The 26,830-nt window shown below is 46.2% G+C and overlaps 1 protein-coding gene across 1 annotated transcript in view; it reads left to right on the forward strand.

The window, feature by feature from the left end:
* The window catches only part of LOC8052330 (N-sulphoglucosamine sulphohydrolase), a 158,382-nt gene that overhangs the window by 104,826 nt on the left and 26,726 nt on the right, over window positions 1-26,830 (forward strand). Inside the window, exon 5 of the mRNA XM_040212533.2 lies at window positions 15,263-15,438. Within this exon, the coding sequence (XP_040068467.1) occupies window positions 15,263-15,438 (176 nt within the window). The remainder of the gene's footprint in view (window positions 1-15,262; window positions 15,439-26,830) is intronic.

Genomic DNA, 26,830 nt, shown 5'->3' on the forward strand with positions numbered 1-26,830 from the left:
ACAGTGATGCCACCCTTTGTAGTACCCGATGCCGACAGCACGCGCTCACGGGGAAAATACAAAAAAATCAACGAAAACAAAATGTCGCCATAGTACAGTCAGCGCCACAGACGCGTGCAGGGACACGCTCTTTCACGCGCTTCTGAACAAAAAATAAATGTGAAAGTGGGAACAAAACGGCCAGATGTCTCAACCCTAAGCGAAGCGCACATGAAGGCACCCTAGTATACACAACGTGGCGAGCAATGCAAGTAGCACCTTGGAGAAACAATCGTGAGTCACGGTTGTCCCGGTGAATGTGACGTTGTGGGCATTTTGGTTGCTGCGGACGCAACCGACGCAAATGTCTAAACCAGTCATAACACCTCAAGCTGGAGCTTATGGCGTTACGCTAGCGCTTGAACCAGTTAGACTGCAAGCGCGCATAGGCTGCATGAAACGGAGTAACTATACTCGTTTTCACCTTAAGGGGGGACATGGCCTGGGAGGGTCAACTTTTTAACCATTGTCTCAAAGTGATTCAAACTTTCAGGGTGAATTGAACCCCATTAGGATTGATGACATCTAAAGTTTCAGCCTTATAGGCCAATTCTACCACATACTATGCTTAGCAAGCTCCAGAAAAAAGTTACTTTATTAGGAAATGTATTTAAGAAAAATAATAATTGAAATCCACAAAATGTTTAGTTTAATGTGAAGTAGAATACCCATAGTGCAAGTTAAGGTAAAAATTAACTGTAGAAAATGTGATTCTAGAGAAAGACAATAACACCCAAAAAGAGTGAACGATTTTAACAAATTTGTGAGTTTTAAAATATTCAGTTTTTGTCATGAAGAACTTAGCATTTTCAGATTATGAGTACCTTAACTTGTTCCTCAGGAAATTTGAGTCAAGGACAACACTGAATGAAATCTTTACACTTTCAAAATGTCCAATGATACATTTCCTCATACCCCATTTCCTGCCAAAAAGTGAAACTGAGAAAAATGCATTTGAAGTTTCAACTTTAGGTTTCTTTATTTTTTATGAGTCCGAGGTAGGCAAAATTCACCTGGAGCATTGTTAGCACCTTCGTCTTTGAACATCTGTTGTTCCCCTGGCAATAGCTTCCAGTTTGTGTTGTTTGTAGGCGTGCTAACTTTTGTAGCAGGCATTCCCTGACAGATAAGCTGACAGGAACTAAGAGGCAAATCACACTGAGAAAGAGCAGCAAAGCAGGAATAGGATCTGAAGTGGAAGATACTGTAAAGGGGCGTTAATGAAGACGACAAAATATCACGTCACTGGGAGGGACCAACCGTAAACCCTGTTTCAGGTGTCAACCAATAAAATTGCTCATACCAAATTTTCAGAATTTTTTCTTTTTGGATGTATTGGGTCCTCCTGGCCATTGATACCTGTAAACTTCGAAAGCTTCTACGGGCTAAATCTAGAGTAAATGGCACTTCCAATGAGGGTGAAATGTTCTGGCTAGGTTAAACGAGTATGATGCAGTGCTAAATAAAAAACACAAAAAACTTGCTTCCTGCTGACTCGGAGGGCTGCCGACATGTCGAAAATAATTTATTCTGAGATAAATCCTGCATGTTTATAAATGAAAGTTTCTGAAACCATTCTTTGGAAGTTAATAAGCATAAACATATCCTTTTTGAAAAAACATTTTTTTCTGAAAATTTTGAATTCCGAGGCCATGTCCCCCCTTAAGAAAAGAGTGGGCGTGTCCCTTTCGTCGCATGCTTATTGGCCGCATGCCGTCGCACATATTATTCCGCTCTGCGAAGTAGTTCCGATAAACGTTTGCTCTCTGGGAAGCTAGCGTTATTTAAGCTTAAATAAATTTGTTAATCTCAGTAGAATAAATAAAACACCTCCTTAGTACGGCTGTATTCACTTAATTCAACGCCTCACTAGATCTGAGGATCGATGTTCGTAGCCAGCCGGCCAGCCGCTGTTGCTCGCCTTCCAAAATGGCGACTCCAACAACTCTGGCTGATCGGTCCGTGAAGTCAGCACTCTTTCCTGAAGACGTTTCCCCTCGGGTGTACTACAAACGTCACGCAAGTGGAAATGTCCTGTCGAGCCAGACAAGGCAGTGTGTTTTGAACGTTTATTCTTAAATGCGGCGGCAGTACCAAAAAAAAAAAAAAAAAAAATGAGGTGGAAGTTGTCAACCTGACTGCCGCCGCAACCGGGATCAGTGTTAGCTCGATCTACGAGATCAAGCGTGGCTTTAAACGTGCCAACGGAGCTGTGAAATCTCCTTCAAAGAAGCGCCCGAAATTTGCTGAGAAAAGGAAGAGGATTTCAAATCACGACGCGTGCACTTTGACGGCCGTGAGAAGCTGCCTGCGCAATTTGTTCCGTCGGGGGGAGATTCCAACGTTGAAGCAAATCGCCGCTCGTCTCCAAGAAGACAACGTGCTGCCGTCCTGTTCCGGGTCTACGCTGTATCGCCTGCTGAAGGACATGGGTTTCGAGAAACAGAAACGAAATCGCAACTCCTTCCTAATTGAGAGAGAGGACATCGTCGAGTGGAGGCGGCGGTATTTGAGGGCAATCGGAAAGCGCAGAGCCCAGAACCGCAAGATGAGACTTGGGTGAACGCCGGCCTTACAGTTGACAAGCTGTGGACCCACAGCACCATAAAGTCAGCAAGGCAAGCCTTCATGTCTGGACTGACGACCGGGTTAAAGGTTCCTTCTGGAAAAGGTGAAAGAGTGATTGTCACCCACGCAGGTAGTGACACTGGCTTCGTGTCCGTCTGCCTGGACGTGTTCCTTTGGAACAAAAAGGGGACTACCACGTTCAGGGATGGGCAAAATACATGCAAATATGTATCGAAATACAAATACAAAATACTTCGTCCAAAATGTATTTATTACAAATGTAATTACATTTCCAAAAAAAGGATTTAAGTACAAGATACAAATACAACGAAATGTATTTGGTCTCCTCCAAATACTTTTCCAAATACATTCCTCAAAATTTGCGTCACCGACTTCAGGGCATCTGCAACGGGTTTCTGGGTATCTGATTTTAATTTTGCATCTCACATTCGGGAGTTAGTGTGCGAGGCTCTAGTAACGTACTAGAAATATAATCACACACACACAAAAAAAATTAATCAGCTTGGACGTAATAGATGAAAAAAGTACAGAGCTTCAAGCAGCTTTTTTTGTCGATTACATTTTGGTATAGACCAACAAAGAACCGAGACGACCAAGACGCGCAGCACTAGCTGGAGAGGTTTTTATTGTTGCAACTCGCGCCAGTTACAAAAATCTGGACGACCCGCGCATTTAGAATGTTCCAGGCAAAAACATGGATGGAAATCAGGCTGGAAAGCACCACAAGTTGTCACAGGCACTTATTTTGCCAGTCTGCCTGTAAACGTCGATTTCGTCACTAATCTTGCCCTGGACTAGCACCATAATCACAAAGTCACTAAACGCTTATGCTTGATTGAGAGACACCGCATTCGGTGCAGAAAGTAGTTTTCTTCCTGCTCATGACACGTCTTAGGATGAGCAAAATGAGTCGTGACACTAAATTTGAGGGATGTAATTTCGCCCACAAAATTGTATTTAATTACAATTGTATTTGCAATACCCACGTTTTAGTATTTAAATACACACGTCAAATACATTACCCAATTTGTAGTTAAATACAAATGCAAAATACACAAAGTATATAAAATACGTATTTTAAATACTTGTATTTGAAATACTGCCCATCCCTGACCACGATGAAATGGACTCGAACAGGTTTGAAGCATGGTTTCTTCATCTGCAGTACCACATCGAGCCTAACAGCGTAATTGTTATAGACAACGCACCATACCACAGCAGAAAGGCTTAAGCAGTTCCCACGACTGCAACAAAGAAGGGCGAGATCCAGCAGTGGCTCTCTTCCAAGAACCTAGACTGGACTGCCACAATGAAGAAAAAAGACCTTCTGAGCATCGTGGCAACGGTGAAGGATCGCTACACAAAGCACAAAGTTGACGTCATGGCTACGGACGCCGGACACACAGTGTTGAGGCTCCCACCGTACCATTGCGAACTAAATCCCATAGAGTTGTTATGGGCACGAGTCAAGCAGGAGGTCGCCTCCAAGAACATCACATTCAAGCCCAATGACGCGGAGCGGCTCTTGAGGGAAGCAGTGGACAACGTAACAGCTGTCCATTGGCATGACTGTGTAGAGCATGGGAAAAAAAATGGAGGCGAAGTTTCGAGAATGTGATGTCCCAGAGTCGAACCTCGAGCCAGTCATCATACCCCTCGATGCAAGCGACACGGAGGAGGAGAGTGGAGACGACGACGAAGCTGACGACGAGGATGAGGGTGAAGAGATCTTCGGTGTTCAGCCTTTAAAATGGAATTGACCGTGAACTAATGTCCCCCTAGGACATGTTCTCTTCTGGAAGTGGCTAGAACTTTGGACTTTGTTTGTCATACCCTAGAACACAGAGTGGTTCTTTCGAGGACCATTCACATACTGCAAAATCGGATTCCCGACTTCATACACGCCTAACCTCCAGCGTCATGTTGTTGTCGTGATTCTACCTTTCATTACGTAATAGCCTTGTTCATAGCTTCTCGAGGTCTTTGAAATCAGTTGTATGCATCCCACTGCACCGTGGATAACCATTACAAAGATTCACCATAAAAAAAAGTTTGCAGTTGTACTGCACTCGCTAGTTTGCCCATCTACAGCAGAGGTGTCAGGCGCCATTTTGCCTTTTTGCTTGCTAAACATATATGCACACAATAACACTTAAGGGTCGTTTTCATTCAAGAAAGAAGGCGTAGTGTTGGGCGGCATGCCGAAAGGGCACCAGTGTTCTGGAATGTGACCCTGAGCGTAACATTTCACTTGCTCACCTCATGCGAATTCAGTGTCGCTTACACCTCATTTCGAGGTCTAAACATCATGTTCAGCCCAGTCTTTCATTGAGAATGAGATAGCTCCGTTACTGCAGTGATCAGTTCCCCAGGTGGTTTGTGGGAAAGTAAACTCACAAACTGCCATCCACATGCCTTGGGGTCGCTCTGGCAATAAACGTATCTCTCATTCACCATGCTGTTTCAGATTATAATCGGGATTCTTATCGCCATCCTCACACAGGGCCACTCGGGCAACAAGCAGAAGCTTTGATGGGATCCTGGAAGAACGTATCTCACATCGACCACGCTGTTTCTGCTTATAATCAGGATTTGTACCACCATCCCCACACCACGGAACTTAAGAAAACAGAATTAATGAATAAAAATTGAAAATCACCACGACACACAAGGAAACCGACTGCCCACTCAATATATACACATGAACGTCAACGCAATAACGTAAAGAAAGGTATATTAGACAGAATAAACTATGCAAACATAGGTTTGTGGCTGGTAGCAGGTCTGGTCAATCCCAGTTCATCAAGTTTGCGGCGATGTCGATGATGTCAGCTGATCTTTTTGCTTTAGCGCTCCATGGTTGCCGTTAAAAACTGTAAATACGCAAAAACTGGCACACATTGATTTTTTTTTTCATGGTGTTTTTAGAAAGCCGACGGTATAAACATTGTTAGATACACAAAGATATATTTATTGAATACAGCTTAAAGAAGCGATGCAAAATTGTGCAGAGCATAAGCATGTTAATCTGAAACAAACGCTATTTAACGAGGTATGTTCTAGCTTTTTGCCATTAGAGGATGCTGCCGTGCTAAATTCGTTTTGGTTTCGGTCTCTAATTGTAGATCCCACCACCTCCCGACGGAGAATGGTGAAGTCTACGCGATATCGCGGCATTTCATTGGTGGAAACCCAGAACACTCCGCCACCAGCCGGACTTGTTTTACTTTGGTTCTTAAGGTGAAAACGAGTATAGTGGTAAACGACGCCCAATAGACCCTTTTCAAAAGTCCGCGCCAACGCTTGTTTGCCATTGCCTGCTCACATACTCTGAGACTGAGCATGTATTGGGCACGAGGGTTGCGTCAGGGTTCGCCGTGAACTCGGCTCAGCTCGTATTGGAAACGAGCGTTCGGCAAGGACTCGGATCCAATCACGCGCTTCGTGTCCATGGATGTATGGATGGATAGTAATGGCTATACCCTTTGAGATGGATGACAGCCTGCACCACATAGCGTAACAATTCGTCATCCCTTCTTTTTCAAAAATTCGTATAAATTTTGTTTTAACACAACCCTCCCTCCCTCTAAAGTGTTCCCCTTGCTTATTTTTATCTGTATTTCCACCCCTCCCTAGATCTTTTCCACCAACCTTTCAATTCCATGTTCCATCCATCCATCCATGTCTGCAAATCCCAGTGCCACCTCCAAATCCGTAGCCATCCACGCCAAGAGGGTGGAACGAAGCCCCGTGCTCCTTAAAATCGCATGTTCTATAGTTTCCCTTTCGTGGTTGCATATGTTGCATAGGGTGTCAATTTCCTGGAATTTAGCCCTGTATGTTTTCATTCTTAGCACCCACGTTCTGGTTGCAAAGAGCAATGAGCTTCCCAATGAATTATCATACAACTGTTCCTTCTTTATTTCTTGTTTTTGTGCCCTGTATACTTTTGCTGGATGTGCGGTACCTAGTCCTGGTATTCTATATGCTACGGATGATATACTCCCGAGCCATATCGTCCTAAAAACAAACGGTACATACGATGTTGTAGCACTGCCGACGGTCACGGCGTGTCCGTCGGCGGCACTGAGGCGGGTGCCGGAAGCTCCAAATAGAATTGGTTGCCTCCAGAACGTGTCCTCGACATGATCAAGAATTCAGTCAGCCGCTTTACTACTAAATGAGCAGCCCACAATACACGCTGCAGCAGCTGTGGAGTGCAGAGAAAAATCAAGCGCGAAACGAAGAACAGACCAGGCTTAAGTACTGCTAGTTTCGTTTTGATTGCTACAATGTGATTGTGACGTGGCCCATTGTTGGACAAAATACTCAATAAAAGTATTTAAGTTAAGTTACTAAATACCTTATTCACAATGTATTTTAAATACTATCCACGTTACTTTCACTGTAAAGCATCTTGAGTAGAGTACAAATGCTTAGAAATGTAATTCAGTTAGTTTTGAAGATAGTTCCGCATTGCGTAATTTGTATCAACATCAGTGACAAACCCAATTTTACAGTTGCGCAAATCTGGTTAACCGGAATGGCTTATTAGCACGCAACAACGCACAGCTGCAAAAACAAAAACACAAAAAAATACAACATCGCAGGGATTTAATGCAGTCCAAATATAAAGATCAGAATATTTCTGATACACGTTACAAAACATTTCTCGGGCAAAAAAAAATCTCGAGGTACATATAAGCATTTTTTCGGAGTTGTGAATGCGGAAGCATGCAAGCTGCTCGTCCGCTCCCTTTGTCGTCTGCCGCGTACCAGCGCACGCGCGCTTCGAGATCTCGGAGGCCATGGCGGAGTCCCGTCGACGCACGACAGCCAATGGAACCGAAAGCGAATCGCCCCTACTGGGATCGCGGAAACCAGGGGCCGTTTTCGCGCTTCAAACTGATGACGTTCGAAGTTTACTTACGAAAGATTTAATGCTTTCGCGTTAAAAAAAGGTCGTTCCAGTTATAATGGCACCGTTGAATATCACTTCCTGCGGCACACCTTAGACGTATTGTTTAACTACGATCCATATTTTCTATATGGAGTGGACTATAAATAAACTTGGGATACGGAAATGAGTGAATGGATAACAAAGAGAGCCCACATATAAGTCACGGTACTGGTCGCACCTTCTTCAAATAGGTTGCGTTCAGAAAGGCACTCAACGTTGGGAGACGCTTTGTTGGCATTTTGAGTGGTCATCCAGCTCGTAGTTCATTTCCTCTCCTGTTCTCTGCTTAACAATGATTGTTTACAGAGAGTGTTCGCGAGAGCAATGAGCCCAAACTGACAACAGCAGGAAAAGAAAAACAAATAAACAAAAAAAACCTCGGCGTTTTGCCGTAGCGGGGTCAAATATAAATGCAAAAAAGTGTCTTTTTTTTGTACTTCTACATTTCTTGTATTTGTTATTTTCTTGACACTGAAGTCTGCATTGCTGCTGTGGACGTTGTTTCCCGTTCTGTGCTGCGTCTCAGTGTGGCAATCTTTACTTCCGTAAAACCAGCCCTTTTGTTTGAGGAGTTTTCGGGAGACACCCTGGGAAGCAAAAGGCGCCTTTGAGAAGGCGAGGCCTTTATTGACGAATTTTGGAGTGAAATATGAATTACAATCGGCACAAAAGCGATCTTTTCACGAGCTTAATCCAAGTCGCCGTAGGTTATTGGAGTCAGCAACAGGACTTGGTTGCTCGAAAGAATGTTCACGTTTGCTCGTGCCACGCCCACGCACTTCATACTGACAAAACTGGGAAAATGGCGAAATGTCAAAAATGTACTTAAAATGTACTAAGATAATGAGTACAAGACACTCAGAAATGTAATAAAACTACGGTATAAAATACTCTCGATCAAAAGTATTTGCAGTATACCAAGATACTTCAAAGTATATGAAATACAGTATCTTGAGTAGAGTATTTGAGATAAGCACAAGTCTGGCCCATACTCTCGTCATGCTTGAGTGTGTGCCGCATGGGGCGGGTCGGGGATTCACTAGCGATGACGTCATCCGCGCGCCTTGTCTTCTAGGCGGTGTCGGTAGGAAGCGATAGCCATGTGACTTCCGGCGACTCCCTCCTCCGAGCCTCCGTGCACATGTTTCAATTTCGGTTTCGGAACGTTGCATTTTTTTTTTACTTTCTTAAAACTGCGTGTTTTTGTAGCAAAATGTTGACTGGGTAGTCTTATGACACCATGCTAAACCGCCTAACAAAAAAAAACAATATGGAGGGGGGGGGGGGAGGGTCAGTGTTTTAATAAACGCACTCCAGGTTCTGAGCCGGACGTCTGGTTTTGAAGTATACGTGACATCACATCTAAGGGGTGTCTTCGAGAAACTAACGTTCATAACAAGGTCGGACGTAATTCACTCTTATGGTAACAGAATGACACGTAAAAGTAGAAAATGTGCGCCAACCATAATTGTGCCAGAACTACCGATTAATTAAACCACTAAACTTGTCAAAAAAAAAAGAAGTGAATATTAAAACAAATACACATACGAACGACTTCGAGCAGTCACACTTCAAGATATAATCTTGCCACCGAGAATAGAAAATGCTCTTTTTGGCGCCAGCCTGCAACCGAAGGCAAGTTTTGGCCAACTTTACTAGGTTTGCTCAATTGTGAAACTCCCGTGGAGGGGGTGCTCCCTCTAGCACCATCCAGTCCGCCTCCCATAGCCTCTCGTCGTTTGAAGCGCCATCTAGAGCTTCGATTCAACACTGCGTATTCTATACAATACGGCGAAGCGCCGTCAAAAGGCTGTGCTTCAAAACATTTGCATTTCATAGAATACATTGCAGTTCAGTGTTGCGGAGTTACCAGTGTGGAGTTAGAATGATTCCGGAGCCACTCTTGTCTTTCTTTGATCTTTTCTAACCTGCCATATATCTCATAGAAGTAAAGGATATATACGGTCCTTTTGTGAAGTAAGTGGGTGGTTTGAAGTTTTGCCGTCTGATACCAGGTTTTTAAGCTTGGTCGCGGGATCGATATCTGCAGTGCCACCATGCCAATTGCCACCAGTGCTATGCGCGACCACCGCTCACATTAGTAGAATTAATGTTTTCGGACCGTGTTTTTCACGTGTTTGCAGTTGTTTGCGCGTTTGATAACGTCAGCATTATGCTGACTTTATTTGCCGGCAGTTTCGTAACAATACGGCAGTTCTCTAACTGAGTCGATCTAGTAACGTTGGCCTTGTCGAGGAATGGTCACCAGAAAATCTACACGCAGCTGCAGCGAGATGACGGCCCCCGCAGGCGGTGCTTGCAGATGCCTATGGACCATTATGCTGTTTAAAAACATGAACGGCTGCTTGCGTTTTACGATAAGGAAAGAGGGACATTGAAGACAAACAGACAAGACAGGCTTTCTTGCGACTTTCGGTGGCTTCGTCTTTGCAAGCCTGTCAAGCTAGCTTATGTCATCAGTGCTAGAAAGCATAAATGCTACACGGACAACAAAGTTGGAGAGTTAACGAGCACCTTCGCCTGTAGAATTTAACGTCTTGCAGGAGACAAGTTGGTTTACAAGAATATTCGAGAATCTCAACAGATCTCATGCTTCATTCTTTTGGCGTTCACCTGGAGAATTGGTGGTTAAAGGTTTAATCGATGTTTGAAGCCGCGTACGAGTTAAAGGGCAACTCCGGCCAAAACTCAAAATGAATTAAATTACTGGTATCGCTGTAGTGACACAAAATACGACCCCAGCCAAAATTTCACGTCCGTGCGACGCCGCATTCTCAACTAATGCCGATATTAAAAACGCGACCCGCCGCGAGCCGCTGCTCCTTAGCGGGCGGCCAGCGGGTTGCCGATCGCTAAAGCAACGTTGGGCCGTGATGTCAACATCGTTCTCTTTTTTTCCTCCGTTCCGGACGGGAGCACGGCGTAGCCGTCGCGTGCGCTTCTTTGTGCCGCTACCACCGCTACTTCGGCTTGTTATGGCGTGTTTAGCCGTTGCTTTTCCCTGTAGCCCGTGTAGCTTCGGTATAGCCTTTTGTTTATTTGCTTGCGAGGTCTCCTAGACTCGTTTTAGCAAGCAACTCGGTGCGTCCAAGACTGCCCAGCTGTTCCTCGAAAGATGCCGAGTAGAACTTAAAGCGCTGTGGGCTGCTCAAACAAGCCGCTGTGCAACCCGGAGGTGCTTTTTCACAAGTTTCCAACGGAGCGGAAATTGGAGAAGGTGTGGGTGAACGCTGTTCGACGAGTGGACTTTGGAAAGCCTTGGACGTCGACCCCCAGATCGAAGCTCTGCTCCGATCATTTTTCGCCGGAGAGTTACGAACGAAACCTACAGGTGTTGGTTGCTTGTGGCTTGTCAGCGAAGGAGTCGAGGCTTGAAAAGGATGCCGTGCCGTCGCTCTTTGCCCATCATACATGTACCGAAAAGGTAAACATGATAAGAGTATCCTGATCAATAAATAAAACAGTCATTGTCAAGTGCAGTGTTGAAGATTGAGCATTCATGCTCCATTGAATGGGGAATGGTGGGCATGTAGAGTACAACCACTAACTAGCTCCAAACACTGAAGTTTGTAATGAAAACGAAAAGAATGTTCTGCTTTGCGTCACTGCTTGTTTACTACTCAATCTCGTGCGTAGTATTCAGGTCCGTAACGACTATTAGCGAATGGCCGGCGCGTGAAGCTCATGCGATATAAACATTCGCCTCCCAATCGTTCGAACCCGTTACGCAGCAGTATTAATTAACATTGCGCTTGTGAATACCACAAGGGACTTAAAAGAAATCGCGAAAGTTCGGATTTGTAAGTTACAACTCTCTAATTTGCCCGAGTTCGGCTGGAGGTAAATATAATATTTAAAAATGCAAAAAAAAAAAAAAAAAACACTTGCTTTAGTCAAAAGTTACGAAGGAAAACTTAAAATCCTATGTATTCTAATAAAAACAAATTGTTGTGGGTGGGGGTGGGAATGCGGAAGGGAAAGAAAATGTTCTCACCTTGCTAACGTTCTCTGTTTTCCTTTATCACCCACAAAAACTTTTGCTAGCTTTGAGAAGAAAATAACTGCCCAAAAAACTTTTTTCTTTTTTTAGTGCGGCAAGTTTTTTGTTTGTTTTTTTTGTACAAAGATTCACTACCTGGACGAACTTATGTGTTGAATTAGTGTCGTAGCTTACAAATTCGGCTTTTACGCGCCTGAGAAAAAATAACGAAAAAACAGACGTCTGCAGCTCGACACACGTCTGTTCGGTTGTTGCGGAACGCGCCGGAGAGCCTCGAAGCTTCGTGTCTGGGACTGACCCGCCGCGCGAAAGCGCCAGCACTGTACGTCACTGGCAGCGCGGCGTAGAGCAACGCCGCTCCATCCACGGAGCCCCGATGACAATTTAGGCCTAGCGACGGGTGCGGGAGACCGCATGCACGCCGACAGCTGCCGAGTACGGCACCGAACGAGTTCACTCGTTTTCCAGTCGCTAGCTTTTGGGTATACAAGCAACGAGTACGGCACGGCATAGCGCACGCGCGGCGGCGGCCGCCGAGTACGCCACCGAACGAGTTGACGGGTTTTCCAGTCGCTAGCTTTTGGGTATACGCACTAACTCTTGCTACATATGCTGGATAACTACCACGTATACAGAATTAAAACAAAATCAGTTTACATTCTATGTTTAGACGACTAGCGCAACAGAGGTAGGTGCCGCTTGGACTGCGTACTTGCTGAACGAGAACGATCTTGGCGTCACGTCCACATAGCGGCTGATTTCCAGTGTTGCCGGAACCTCGAGCGGCTAGTTTCGGTTTTGTCGGCCGCGCCCCAAACAAAACTTTGAGACGTCGATATCTTTAAAACTACGCACAATAACGAGAAAAAAAATTACACCTTGCAACTCAGGGGCGCTAACTGCACTAAAAACAGTCATAATCCCAAAATCGAAAGTATGGACCGGAGTTGCCCTTTAAGGTATTCTTTGTGCGTTTTTTTTTTATGAACCGGTTCTCTGGGACGTCAACGACTGTAGCAGCAACTGGTGACATTTGCCATGAAAAGGGCCTTAGAGTGTTTTGAATTGAGCGGCGGCGCCAAATATTAGCGTGAAAAAAAAAAAAAAAAAACACACTTGCTAAATCCCTTGAACGCCCCGGCCCACACTCCAGGAATCATGGGAACGGTGCTCGTTCAGTTCCCTAGTCATCGGTAATTTTGACCAATTCAGTGCTTACACACATTTAGTATAATCCGAAGTCAGCCTGAATAAGCGTCGTATAGAGTGTGAAGACCTGTCATATCACTTTTCAGGTTTCTCGGCAATTCAGCGTTTCTACTTCAACCTTTCTGAGCAGCAGAAATCGATTACAATTTAGCAGGAATTGCTTAACAAGCCGACTGTTCACAAAAACGAAAACCAGGTTTAGTTCGTAGTCAACGGGGTTGTTTAAAGCATTTTTAGCATTTCTAAGTTAATATCAGCGTCCTTGAAGCTGTACGAGAATGATAATATTGTAACAGATTTCTGCATCTCAGCCAGGTGGATGACATGCGCAGTATCAAAAACGTTGACACTGACGAGAAGTTTTAGAAGTGAAATGCATGACGGGTCTCTGCAATCTACACGACGTTTTTACAGAATGAATCCAGATTACATTCAAAACTGTGCAAGCATCAAATTGCTCGAAATCCCCCATCACTAGGGAACTGAAGGAACAGCGTTCGCATGATTCCTCGAGTGCGGGCCGGGGTGCTTGGGGGATTTAGCAGGTGGTCTATTGGCACTGCAAGAAACAACTTTAAGTTTTCACAAAATATATTTTTTACTTTTTTCCTTCCTGCGAAAAAAATAATGAACACGCTTGATAGCGTCAACGGCGGTCCATGCAGACCTGTGGAGCCGTTTCCCGTTAGAAGCCGACGAGGGCACTCGGTCGAGAGTAGATGACGCATCGTATGTGGAGTAACTGACCAAGACGTCATTCCAACGAACAAGAGCAGTGCTTTATTCTCAAAACGGCTTATATAGAAATACCACAGCTGGGATGCAGCCATCAGCGGTGGGCGTCCCGGCTGGACGCTCGCGCGATCACGCTATAAGAGTATGACTTCCTTGTTCACCGGAAGATGGCGCCACAGACACAGTAATTTGGTAACTCTGTCGCCTGCGCAGACATCCGTCATTAAAAATTGTAAAAGGGGAAACATATAATCTTGGTGTATTTTTTTTTTTTTTTGCAGCAAGGGAGCTACAGTTTGAGCTTTCACGAGGTAAACTACAGAGCTAAATAAAACCATTGGTAAAAGTTCGAGCTCGTGAAGTGGATGCCCCGATTTTTCCGGCTCACGCTAGAGTGAATCTCTAAATTCATAACGCCATATATACAGGGCGTCCCCGAAAGCAGTTTACATTGTTTTTTATTTGCAATAACAAAACTACGCTTCACCGGACGCTCTGTCTCCGCCCAAGTGTAGCGCTATTGGTTCGGACCAGGTGTCAAATTTTCAGAACTAACCGTCATCTTATTCAAAAGTTGTGAGCGATTTATGGAAATTTTAAAAAAGCAAAATGTTGGCTGACGACGCTTATGAACGAACACACAGGCTGAATAGGGCAAACGGGCCCCATTTTCCGAAGTTTCAGGAAATCACTTATAGCTTTTAAATGCGGAACGCAAGTTCGTCTGCTTCTTTCACGGGTTGCGATGGTGTCAAAACGATGGGCTCTTATTGAATGATTAAAAAAATAGTGAGTAGACCTCAAGGCATGTAGCATTGAGGTCTACCCACTATTAGAGAGTTTTAGAATAGGGGACCCTACAGCTTTGGGTGCCCCAAACAGCTTGGGGCGTTCCACTGATCATGCGCAGAACTTCTGAGCATGCCCATTGCGATGCCCAGAGCTGTTTGGGGCCTCCGGAAGCAATCCAAGCAGACACGGTTTCTTTTATTTGCTTTTAATCGCCTAATGTTGCTGTAAAGGTAGAAGAAGAGGAATCAGTGAACCTAGTAATTAAGTTATGCGCATATTGCAGACAAGACACATACTTTATGCTCGACGTTTACTTGTACTTGGTACACTCACCAGTTCGCATTGTCTAAACGGCAGGCTTCTTCAACCTGGAGAGTATCCGATGATTCGACGACCTCGGTGCCTGAACCTTCAGCAATGCGATCGGGCGTGTCGTATGCTAGCAATCCTAATTTCTCCGAGCGTTGTAAATTTTTTTCTATAGCTTGTTTTGTGCCCAGTATAGCTCTGTACCATCGGACTGATGGCATGCACTCGTACACTGGCTTGTACTCGCAATTATTTCATCATTGACCTCCATAACGTCGATCCACTGACCCTTCGTCCTCAACTTTTCCAGCGCGCAAACTAACCAACGGTGCAGCGATAAAAAGCTTGTGGACCTAAAACTTCGTTTTCTACAATCGCTGGTGGAGCAAACCAGAATAAAAAAAAGTTTTAGGCACGGTCGTGGAAATTATGAGGAGTGAAAGTCATGTGACTTCCGGCAAACTCACCTTTAGTGACGTAGGTCCATGCCTCCCTTCTGCCAGCCCCGACACCTTGCGGTACATTGTTACGTCACAGTGCACTGGCGGGCACTTTGAATTTTTTTGGCGTGTCAGAGGCCCTTTAAGGCCTTGATGTTGTGATTTCAGGGATCGGCCTGGTGCTGCAGGAGCTGGAAGCTGCCGGCTTCGGAGACGACACCCTGGTCCTGTTCTCGTCCGACAACGGGGTCCCTTTCCCCAGCGGCAGGACCAACGTGTACGAGCCGGGCATCCGTGAGCCGTTCATCGTTTATGACCCAACGCGGCCGGGCTCCGCAGGAAAGGTACTGTCTGAGCATTCTAAAAGTCGCCTCACAGACACAACAAACGCCATGCATAGCCACCCCCCCCCCCCCCAAAAAAAAAAAAAGCGCCGGCGTTTTTAAAGGAAAATTGAAGCGGTTCTGTATTTCAGTAAAAATACTTAATTCGTCTTCATCTGGCCTCTAAGATCACGAATATCGAGATTCTTTTTCAATTTGGTGCACGGAGACTGCAGAAAGCAAGTTTCAAAGTACCCCTGAAGCCCCTCCTTCCCGGACGGAGCGTTTCGTCATATCCAAAGTTTTTGGAATCTGTGCTCTCGCGCGTCTTGAGCGCCTATCAAAGTTATGCACGCGCACTCTTGCTATTTTCACAAAGGTCAGAAAAATACGTCATGACTGGTGTCAGTGCAGGGGAATATACCGGGAAAGCTTACAACTGCACGCGCTGCCCACACGAGCAACAGGCGCTTGGAGGCCGAAATATATTTTTATGACGTGACTGGTGTTCGGAGGTGTTTTCGTGTTTTCTCGCGTTTAGTTACATCTCTGGGGAAAACAAACGTGATATTCAGATTCACGGAATTAAAACTCTCTAGTATTCACCTCTAACTCTTTTTTTCGCAAGGACCTCCTCAGCTTCCCTTTAAGAAAACGGAACAGTGCGCGTAAGTTTTCAGAGAGGACATCAAGCACGCAAAGAGCACAGCTTTCCTCCTCCACTACTCGCCGTCGTCTCCTCTCCTTTCTTGCTCTCGGGAGATTGGGGACGTGCAACAGCAGCCGAGACCCTGACAACAGCCAGTAGGGCGTGTAAGCAGCCGTCTGAACCCACGTCTTGATTACGCTCCAAGCTTCTGTCCACGGACTCAAGCCGAGGACAGCTTTTCCCCCTGAAAAATACCTACCAGAACGAACCGGAACCAGGAGTAAACCTCCTTTTCCGGTACAGCAAATGCTGTGACTGCAGAAAACCTGTACTCTCTGGATTAAAGTAACTGCATCCTGGAAAAATAGCGCCAAGCTCCCCGTATTGTCGCCATTTTGGTTCATAAAACGAGCAGTTTCTTTTTCACCTTTCCATCCGGTATGAGCCGATCTAAATTCGCTGGTGACGGGTAGCTTTATGGAGACGTTTCTTGAATACCGAGATTTTGTTATCCACACACCGGCGAAGCAAGCACACACCTTGGCACCACCACCACACGTGGTGCCGGTGCTTGGCGGCATTGAAAAATAATTTCCTTGTCTTTATATACGCAAGAACAACAATACAAATGTAAGAGAGATTGACACGGATAGAAAAGAAATCGACAAATAGTAACTGAAAATAAAGGTTTAGTTGGGGACCTTGCGCCAGAAAACAAAATAAAGAACGAGCGTCCAGACAGCAGAGCAGAAAAGCGGGCAACGATTTGGCGGCGTAACAGCAAGCGAGAGCGAGACTGACTCGACAAGGTCGCGGGCAGCTCCTTATCACGTGTGCGTCGACACCGCGAAAATTCGGCCCAGAAGGTTCGAGCATCGAGCGTTCGGGGTGAGAATAAACAGGCACTTTCGAGAACAAGAAACTAGGGTGAAATGATAAAAGTTACTCCCCCATTAAAAATAAATGCGAATATTATATAATACCGTGACCGTGCGCTTGCGTGCTCGGCCCTGCGCGGCAATATGTAGAAATAAGCGTGATTGGTAAGTCGATCGCTTGCACAGCGCCAAAGGCACTTGCATTGGCGAGTAATGATTTCAGTACGATGATGCTCCAAAGCGACCTTGCGCGACTGGTTTAGAACGACCTTTTGGGAGCTTCGAAGATTTGAATGAACCGTAATGGCGATTGCCATGGCAACTGAGGCTGAAGGCCGTTGTCAGGTACGCTTGTTGGATCGCCTGTCCGGTTGAGTAATAGGTAGTGCCCTGGTCGCCATTGCGTTGCAATGGTCATCCGGGGCAAGAATCACCATCGCCACGCAGAGCAACGTGGATGCGACCCTTGCCGCAGCTGCAACTCTCCAGCCTACTAAAACACTTGCGTTCAACGTCGTGGCGCCCAACCAAGCATCATCTGTGCATGTCATCGATGCTGTTGCCGGCGTCGTCGGGCTTCCGCTTGTCTACATGGTTCATTACCTTGGAGGTTTTCCAGGGCATCGTACGTATACTCCCGCCGCAAAGACCCATCATCAGGCTCGTGGTGACCTAACCATTTGCGACCAGAAGGCTGCCCTTGAGTTATTGGCTCTGCAAGTAACGCGGTTTGCCTGCATGTCCCTCCCCGGCTATGTGCCAGACGAATATCTCGTGCTGGCGCTAGCCCCTTACGTCAAGCTCGTAAAACTTGAACGGCCAACACACATCGACAGATCCACAGTTTGCAACGGTCTACGGCTAGTATGGATTGAAATTCGACCGGAAAAGCCTGTTCCCAATGTTATTCGGATCTTGGAGCAACGCGTCACTTGCGACTACCCGGGTGTTATACGAGCCTGCACCAGGTGCAAACAGCAGGGTCACTGTCGCAACTCGTGTTCTGTTCCTTTCTGCGGTCGATGTTCGACTTTCAGTCTCCGCACTTTGTCGACCTGCTTTCTCGACCTGCTTGCTCCGCGCTTTGTCGACGCTGTGCTGGAAATCACACGACGGCGGATTGTATCCGCAAGAAGTCATTCGTGGTGGTTGTGACACAGATGTGTCACTACTGCCGCGTCAGAGAGGGAACATGAACCGCCATATCAAAGCGAGGACACGTCGGCGCCGCTTCCGGCGAAGAACCCTGAGTCAACCGTTTTAACAGCGACCGAAGAGAAGCCTCCACTCCCTGTTCCGGCCGCGCCCCCGGAGGAAGCACCGGTGTCCCTTCCAGGCAGCAGCACTACAGATGGCGTTTCCCGCAAGTCAGCGCAGTCCCCTGAGACGGCTGGCGACTCCATCCCAAACCCTGTCATCGACGACGCCGATTGCGGTTCTGAGTGTGCCTCGCCGATGGAGTCGGCCTTAGAAGACGGGGACGTGGGAGGCCCTCGTCCTCCGGCATGTGCGAGACTCTTTGCCTGATTATTCTACGTCCGAGACAAACGCGACGGCGGCCAAGTTTCTATGAACAACGGGCCCCAACAAACAAAGAACACATCAGGCAACGAAATAAAAAAAAGCAAGCAAAACCGGTGATTTCGGGTTTAGATAAAATCTGATAATTCAAGGACTTTCCTTATATAGTTATATTTAATCGACGGACGATACTTCTTTGTGATTTCGTTTTTTTTTTCTTACTATCGATGCAGCTACGTCGCATCCTTAAATGAGCAATGTTTTAAAAGTCACGCCAAACAAGCTGAAGTAATTCGCTTGGCAAGGGATACTAGAATCGATGTATTGTTTCTGCAGGAGGCAAGCTTTTAAAGAAGTTCTGAAGTGTTCAATTTCAAGGCTAAATTTCGAGTTGATCGTTTTTTCTTTTTGTCTCACGACAAGACTGGCATGTGGCGTCGGCGTTGTTGTTTTCCGTATAGACCTCCTTAAGAGTGGTTATTTTATTCCCGATAATGAAGGACGTATAATTTGCCTGAATGTTACCATAAGTATCAGCGAATTTCACATTGTAAATGTTTATGCTTTTGCGCATTCATAGTTTTTGAATAGATTTTTCTAGTTTAGAGGCGTTTCTTTTAGATTAGAGACACATTGTTCTTGGGGGAGATTGTAATTGTGTCACTCTCATAGGAACTCCCGCAGTATCGTCTCCACTCCTCGGCCAGAACGGTTCACGCGAAACCTTCACGATTGTTCCGGCAATTAGGTCTCGTTGGCTCTTGGGCTCATCTTCATGACTCGCTTTACTCCCACACGTGGCAAAGAGGCACGTCAAGTGCCCGTCTCGACCGTATAATAAATACCTTCCGTACTCGCGCCATTCCTTCGCCGTTGCGAAGTCATCACTCCATCAGTGACCGGTCTGCACGTGAGAAACCATTTAGCAGTGGCGTAAAGCAAAGCCACAGATGGCGGTTGTAGTCAGGTCTCTTGAGCGATGGCGCAATTGTTGCGGAAGTTGGGAAATACCTTCGTAAGGCCCTACTTTATCTTCCTGCGACAATTAACAACGGGGAAAATGTAAAATACCTACTTCACCGCCTCCATACACATTGGGAAGGAGTACGATCACGTGAACATTCCGAAATGCTGAACACGGTTTCCGCGAAAATCCGAATTCTCACGAGCGCACCTGCTATTTCAGCGCTTGTGCAATCAGGCGTACTTCGATCGCAACGCCAAGGGAATTTGCAGTCGTTATGCTTGTATGTTCGAGTGGAACGCTTCCGTGTCCAGTCGACAGGAGGCCCCGACGCCCTTCGCTACAGCGCGATCCAAACCAACGCTTCTTTTTGCGCCTGTAGGTCGTGCGGCTGCGGATGTGACATATTTTCGTGACGTCGCGCCGCTTCTTCGCTCCTTCCGGGCGCGCACAAGAAAGTTGGTTCATTTCAACTTCTTTCTCAACGCGCACAAAAACGCGCGGTGACGTAGTAGGGCGCTCCTGTGTCCCGGCCAATCGGTGGAGGGCAAGCTAGTTCCGGCTCCGCGTTTCTCGCCGTCTGGCTGCCCTCTCCTCCCCCCCTTTTATTCTCTTCCAACATGACAACGCGATCCCTCTCCCTCTCTCTTTCTCTCGCCGTCTGGCCGGCCAGTCTGTCGCAGTTGCACCTTGCTTGTGCGCTCGTGCCTGCGTGCGCGCGTGCGCGCTCGCCCGAAGTTTCGCCCGTCCAAACCAAAGCGCACGGTTCTGAATCAGAAAGCGCGCCCGGAAACAGCAAAAACGCCACGAAATGCGTCACATCCGCAGCCGCACGACCTACAGGCGCAAAAAGAAGCGTTGGTTTGGATCGGGCTTACCTCCTTTCGTGGGAGCGGCCGTCAAGCTTAGGGCAACCTAAAGCGGTCACGTGCGACTGTAACCTATCAAGATTTACGGAGTATTTCTGGAAAATGTACGATGGCTCAACTGGGACTCAAAGCCGAGTTACAAGCTCTCCTCTACTCGAAGCTTTACCTCACTTATGTGAAGATCAGCAAGCCTTTCTTGCAAGGGCCCCCGCTCCTTGAAGGGCTTGAAGAAGCCGTCAAGCGGATAAAGGCTGATTCATCCCCTGGCCCTGGTGACTTACCACTTGGCTTTTACGAAGCGTTCTGGGCGGAACTGCGATGTTTCTTTCTGAAGCTTGCTCACAATTTGTTCCGGACACACCTTCTTTTTGTGAAAACTTTATCGTTATAACGCGACCTCACATCCTACACTCGGTGCCGCCAGGCTTCTGGTTGCGTACTGTCTTTAGACAACAAAAAGCTTTTGATTAAGTAGACCACCAGTTATTGTTTACCATTCTTCATAGCTACGGTTTTATTATCAATTTCGTGCAGCTACTGGAGCGAGCTTACTCCTCCAGTGACGCTCGCATTTTCTCCTGTGGCAGCATCAGCCCGGCTTTTCCTATCGCTACGAGGTGTTCATCAGGGATTCTTCCTGTCACCCAGACTTGTACCGTACGCATTACAAGTAATCAAATTACTTGTAATCGATTACTTTTTGGAGTAATTTTGTAATCAGTTGATTACTTTTATTACGCAGTAATCAGAAGAGTAATCTGATTACTTTTTGAAGTAATAAAATTACTTGTAACCGTTACAATTTGTCCACAGCCCCCCCCCCCCCCCCCTGGCACACGCCTTTTTTTTATGAAACAACAAAAATAAAATTTGCTTTTTTTTTTTTTTGAACGGAAAGACGAAAGATTTTTGCGGAGCTGTAGGAAACGAGATCAATCTCTTTCTATGTACAGTCTCTGTGAAATATCCGTTTTTTTTTTTTGTTTTGTTTTTTTTTAGTTGGGACTGGGAGTGGGAAGCACCAGTGAGTGACAAAGGCCATTCAGGGCAAAGTTGGAGGAAGCAGAATGTAGCTTTGTGAGTCCTTCGTTCAAACTAGCCCCCTCACGCACACACACACAGAAATAAAAAAAAAAATAAAAAATCCTGCTTAGGGTACCTACTCGCGGCCCGTAGGAGAACCAGAACCGAAGAATGCCTAAAGCGGATGCAAAATATAACAAAGGCAGTTGAAATATTTCCCCATTTCTCCTAAAGCAATGTTTCGAGTTGAGAAGTGGTCGGGGCGATCTCTTCTGCTAATGATACTACACATGATCCGCTTCAAATCCTGGAGCTGCTGCTCTTTGTATAACATGCGAGCTCATCCACATGTGAATAATAAAATGAGCGACGCAAACTTTGAACGACAATACTTGCTCAAGCTTAACAAGATCTAGAATCCCCTCCGCTTCCCCCCCCCCCCTCCCCCCCCACACACACACATACTGGCGAACGCCCAAATCATCAAACGTCTTCAAACGAATTCTATGCTTGTATCCGCATTGTGAAGGTGCAACGACCACGAAGAGGGAGCCCGTTTTTCTTCTTCAATACTTGTGCAAATGTGAAATATAGGTTGGAAGTAGTTCATTGTTATGAGCGCTAAAGATGTGTCTTCACACAATAAAGTAATCGGAAAAGTAACGATTACTTTTTTAAGTAATGTCCAATTACTTTTGCCGTCGAGTAATCAAGTAATATAATCGAATACTTTTTAGCCAAGAGTAATAGTAATTGTAAACGATTACTTTTTTTTAGTAACGTGTACAAGACTGCTGTCACCTTTGCAATTCACGATCACTATTGTCCCATTCGTCCGCGTGGCACTAAATTTGCCACGCGTGCGTGGCCTCCCTATTCCGGGGAGCGGCTTTCTCAACGTGTCAACTCATGCAGACGACGTGATTTTTTTCCCTTCCTGAAGAAGACTCGATTTTGGAAGTACTTCGCTTGCTTCAGCCGTACTCAGCCTTATCCGGTGTGTAGCTTAACCTACAAAACTCAAAGGTGCTCCTCCTTGGCTCTTTCTAGCTTAGCCCCTCCTTGGGAATCGTCAGCGTCTTGGAGCTGAAGATTTTCGGTGTTACTTTGCCGTTGGTGGTAGAGTATCACGGAACTGGGACTTAGTGACAATCCCGGTGCAGGACAGGGTACAGTCTGAAGTATCCTTCGCTTTGTGGTTCCGCGAGAAAGCGTATCTGATCAAGACTGTTCTGTGTGCTAAAGCGTGACATCTTGCATGCATCTTGCATGCGTCTTGCTGCCAGCGCCCCGACAAGTGAGAACGTTGCATGGCGTTCTTTTTCGCTTCTTTTGGGAGAACAAGACGGAGCTCGTCCAGCGGGTTGTGTTGCACCAATCCGTTGACCGTGGAAGATGGAGCATTCTGAACGCTACTCTCATTGCTCTGTTCCTTGCTCTTCGTACAACGTTCAGTGTCTTGGCCAACCCGGAACAGCCGGCAGGGGTTCTTGCGCTCCACTGGCTCAAACCACTCGGTCGTCACCTTATCGAGTTCACCAACTTTAACGCAGTCCTAAAAGAAGAGACTCCTAGCCGACACTACGCTTCGATTGTCGCACATTTCCACTACGTACGAGGAGTGGTGAGGTTGGATGACGTGTTCTGGCTCCCAGCAGCACGTATTTCGAAGCTGTAGGCAGCACTCGGTACGACATGGTGTTCAAGAGCCCAGCGAAGATGGCTTAACTCGTGCCCGTCTTGGTTACCCGGACCTGAGAGTGACCTACATTGACGGGCAGAAATGAAGATCTTGAATACAAGACAAGTCCTAAGCCGTTGGGGACTTTCGAGAACTGGCTCCTGTACCTACTGCTCGTCGGTAGAAACAACAAAACACGTTCTGAGTGTCGCGTCGCCAGGCACTTTTGGACAAGAGCCGCACGCATCGTCCGCTAACAAATCCCGATAGAGTTCCATGAAGGAAATTTGTTGCTGCGAACGGCAGTGAAGAATCTACGAATACTGACAACAGCAATCCGCAGATCTATACGGCGGAGGAAATGTTCAGCGGCTTTTCTCAACAGCTCGTTTACTCCGATCAATATCGTGGGACGAAACCTCGGTACGGCTTTAAAAATATTCCTTAACGAGGAATTTCGTATCTATGGTGAATCAAACTTCGACGAAATCTGGGCAGGGGTGGATCCGGAACTCTGTTTGGAGAGAGGGGGGGAATTTGTGGCGGTGGGAGGGGGAGCCTAAAGTAGCATAAACAGGACTCCGGTTGCGCCTTTTGTTTCATCCGCCGCAGAACCACACTGCGCCGACGGCCCCTAGATGTGCGCCCCTGCGCCGACTTATTGGCTCCAAGCCGTGCTTTGAATCTGCCTCCGCGAACTTCAGTCTCGGTTAAAGCGACGGAGTGGTTCTCCAAGTTCAGAGTACAAGTGTACCTGCTACGGTGCGACCCTACCCTATTTTGAACCCTTGTCCTTGAGTACTGAGCCTTCTATACTCCGTTTCACCTTATGGTAACGCAGCGGAGGCTAGAAGCGCGAGCTCATAGCGTTGGCAGCTGCCCTTAATGCACGAGAGCTTGTGCCGCCGAGATGCTCCCTAAAGCAAGGAGCTCGCGCTCGTAGCCTTCCCTGCGGTTCACTATAAGGCGAAATAGAGGTATACCACCTGGCAGGCCGGTAGTCGGTTTTATTTCGAGGCGTCAGCCCATGTCAAATTGCCCTCCGAGAAGGACGGAAAAGGGGGGGGGGGGGCGGGGGCGGGGGGGGGGGGCGTCCCCGTCGGTCTCCCCCTCCCCCCCCCCCCCCCTGAATTAGCCCCTGAATGTGGGACTGCAGTGATATTGTGCACATCCAAAAAGGTGCTGTTAAACATTGTGGATACACTTGTAGTGACGTTTGCTAAGTATGACAACATTGCACCGCAGCAAATGTAGATGACTACTTAGGATGTTTAGTGTACTTCTTGACTGTTAGGTTGGACACAATGTAACCTCCTTTGATTTTAGTATTTATGTCAAACATTTTTGAAAGATCAATCAACCAATCACCTTGCGAGTTTCGGTCGCCTTTGTGTTAGCATTTCTCTGTGCCCCCCAAGCAGGCAGGGAAGGCAATGACGCTATTTTTTTTTTTCGGGATACCGTGACTTTAATTTGGATAGCCCTTGAGTGTGGTGCCCACCAAAGTAACTGAATACTGCGAAAGTAGCGCCAAGGTCCCCGAATTATCGCTAATTTGGGTTATATAATGAACAGTTTCTCCTTTAGTTTTTCATTCTTGGTGAGCGGATTCAAAGTTACGTTGTAAGGTTGCCTTTTAAAGGCATTCTTGTATACCCAGATATTGTTATCGACACGCCAGCGAAACAAGCGCACATATTCGAATCTCCACCACATGCGCGTCGGTGCTTAGCGGTATTGAGAAATATTAATCTCTTAAAATATGCAAGACGAACAATATGAGTATAAGAGATCTGTAACGATCAGCATGATTGACAAGTCGATTAGATGCAGAGTGCCGAAGACGTTTATATTAGTGAGGAATGCTTTCAGACGATCACGCTCCATGCGATCTTAGCGCGACTAGTTCAGAACGACCATTTCGAAGCTTCGACGATCTGAAAGGACCTAAATTGCGATTGTCATAGTAACAGAAACAGCCAATCGCATTGCGAGGTTTTGGTCGTCTGTTGGTTTGTGTCTGTTTGTGTCCGGCTAGCAGGTAGAAAAGGCAATGGCGCTACTCTCCCAGGATCCCCTTTAGTGCCAAATAGAGCCACCAACTAAGCAATGCTGCAGAGGAACGGCACTTCATTCATCTTGGTAATCAAGAACTTTGCTGTCACTGGTTGTCTGTAGCTTTATCTGAATGTCTGAAACTGATACGGAGGGCCCAGACGGGCTCCCTGCTAACGCCACGTATAACACACCACTGGTTAGGACACGAAGGTCAACCCAAGCACACTAAATGCTACCGATAACGACTTGTTGGTTTTGCATAACTTGTGTGAAAAGCAGCGCGAAAAATGGATCACAATAGAAGACGGAGAACACAAACACAGCGCTGACGCGCAACTGGAAGTTTTTCTCCTGGCCATTTTTGTTTCTGTTTCCCGTCTCTTGGTGTTTTGTGCAGGAGTAAAATTTTTCGTTACCAGTCAGTGCTGCGTTTGTGCGCTCCTTTAAGTCCTCAGTGCTTTCTCGCTGTATTTTCCCCAACCTCAACCCATAGGCCAAAATACCCTAACAAAAACATATCCTGGGACTGTCCACCCGATAGACACTAAAGAACACACACTATACTCTACCCAAAGAACTACCTCCCGGTCAGCTGGGAGGAATGTCAAAATGGTGGATACTTGGGCTAGTTGGTGGTTGCTATACATAATTAAACAGCGCACAAGGAGAGGGACAGAAAAGGAAGACAGAACAGGCAAGCGCTGACTCGCAACTGACGATTTACTATGAAAAGGAGAAGGAAGAAAACTACACACATGAACATATATCGGAAAAGAGAAAGATGTGAAAAAGCTAATAAATTAAATAAAATTACACCTAAAATAATTATAGCTGAAAAGGAAAACAAAATAAAATGAAAATCAATCTCTCAAAGTCCTAGGCATGTCCAGTGCCGGCACTCCGAAGCCTTGACCATACACCTATTTGTGCGCAGCTGCCCCCATAAACTCATACTCGCTGTCTTGTAGTGTTAATGATGGCTGGCTCACACATTTGGATTCGAGCTTTCTTATCCAAAAGGCTTCCACTATTTCTCTTGTTGTTTTTTCTTTATGGGAAGCTAGAACAGTTGTTGCACAAAAATCTGGATCACATCCACAGGTTCTGCAGTGGATGGCTAGGTGGCTTCCAGTGGTGGTTTGAAGAGACTGTTTATGTTCCCTCAAGCGGTCGTTGAGGCAACGCCCAGTCTGTCCGACATAGGTTTTCCCGCAGGACAGAGGAAGATGGTAAACCACTTGTAGAATGCAAGACACAAAGTGCACCTTGTGGTTTTTCATGCAGCAAGCCCTGCTGTCATTGTTCTTGTCCACAAGCGTGCAAATTCTACCCAGTTTGTTTGGGGCTGAAAACACCATGGGCACGTTGTATCTATTGGCAACATTTTTTAAGTTGTGCGACGTCTTGTGGATGTATGGTATAACTAGTGGTCGGATATTGGTAAGGTCTTTGCTCTTTTTTCTTTTGGTCGATCCTTTACAGGTTTGTATCAGAGTGCCCGCAACTTCACTTAACATGGCTGATGGAAAGCCGGATCTTGAGAGTTTGTTTACTTGAGTGCTGAAACTCTGTTCGATGGTGTGGTGACAGGATTTTTTCAAAGCTGAATACATGCACGAACTGGCTATCCCTCTTTTTATTAATTTTGAATGGGCAGATTGGTAATTAAGAATTTCTTTTTTGGAGCGTGGTAGGTAGGACCAACAAATGTGGTGATCTGAGATTTTTATAGATAGGTCCAGGAACTGCAGCACATTTAGAATAGGTTGT

The sequence above is a fragment of the Ixodes scapularis genome, unplaced genomic scaffold (assembly GCF_016920785.2).
Source record: "Ixodes scapularis isolate PalLabHiFi unplaced genomic scaffold, ASM1692078v2 PGA_scaffold6__148_contigs__length_123643588, whole genome shotgun sequence".
Taxonomy (NCBI): Eukaryota; Metazoa; Arthropoda; class Arachnida; order Ixodida; family Ixodidae; genus Ixodes; species Ixodes scapularis.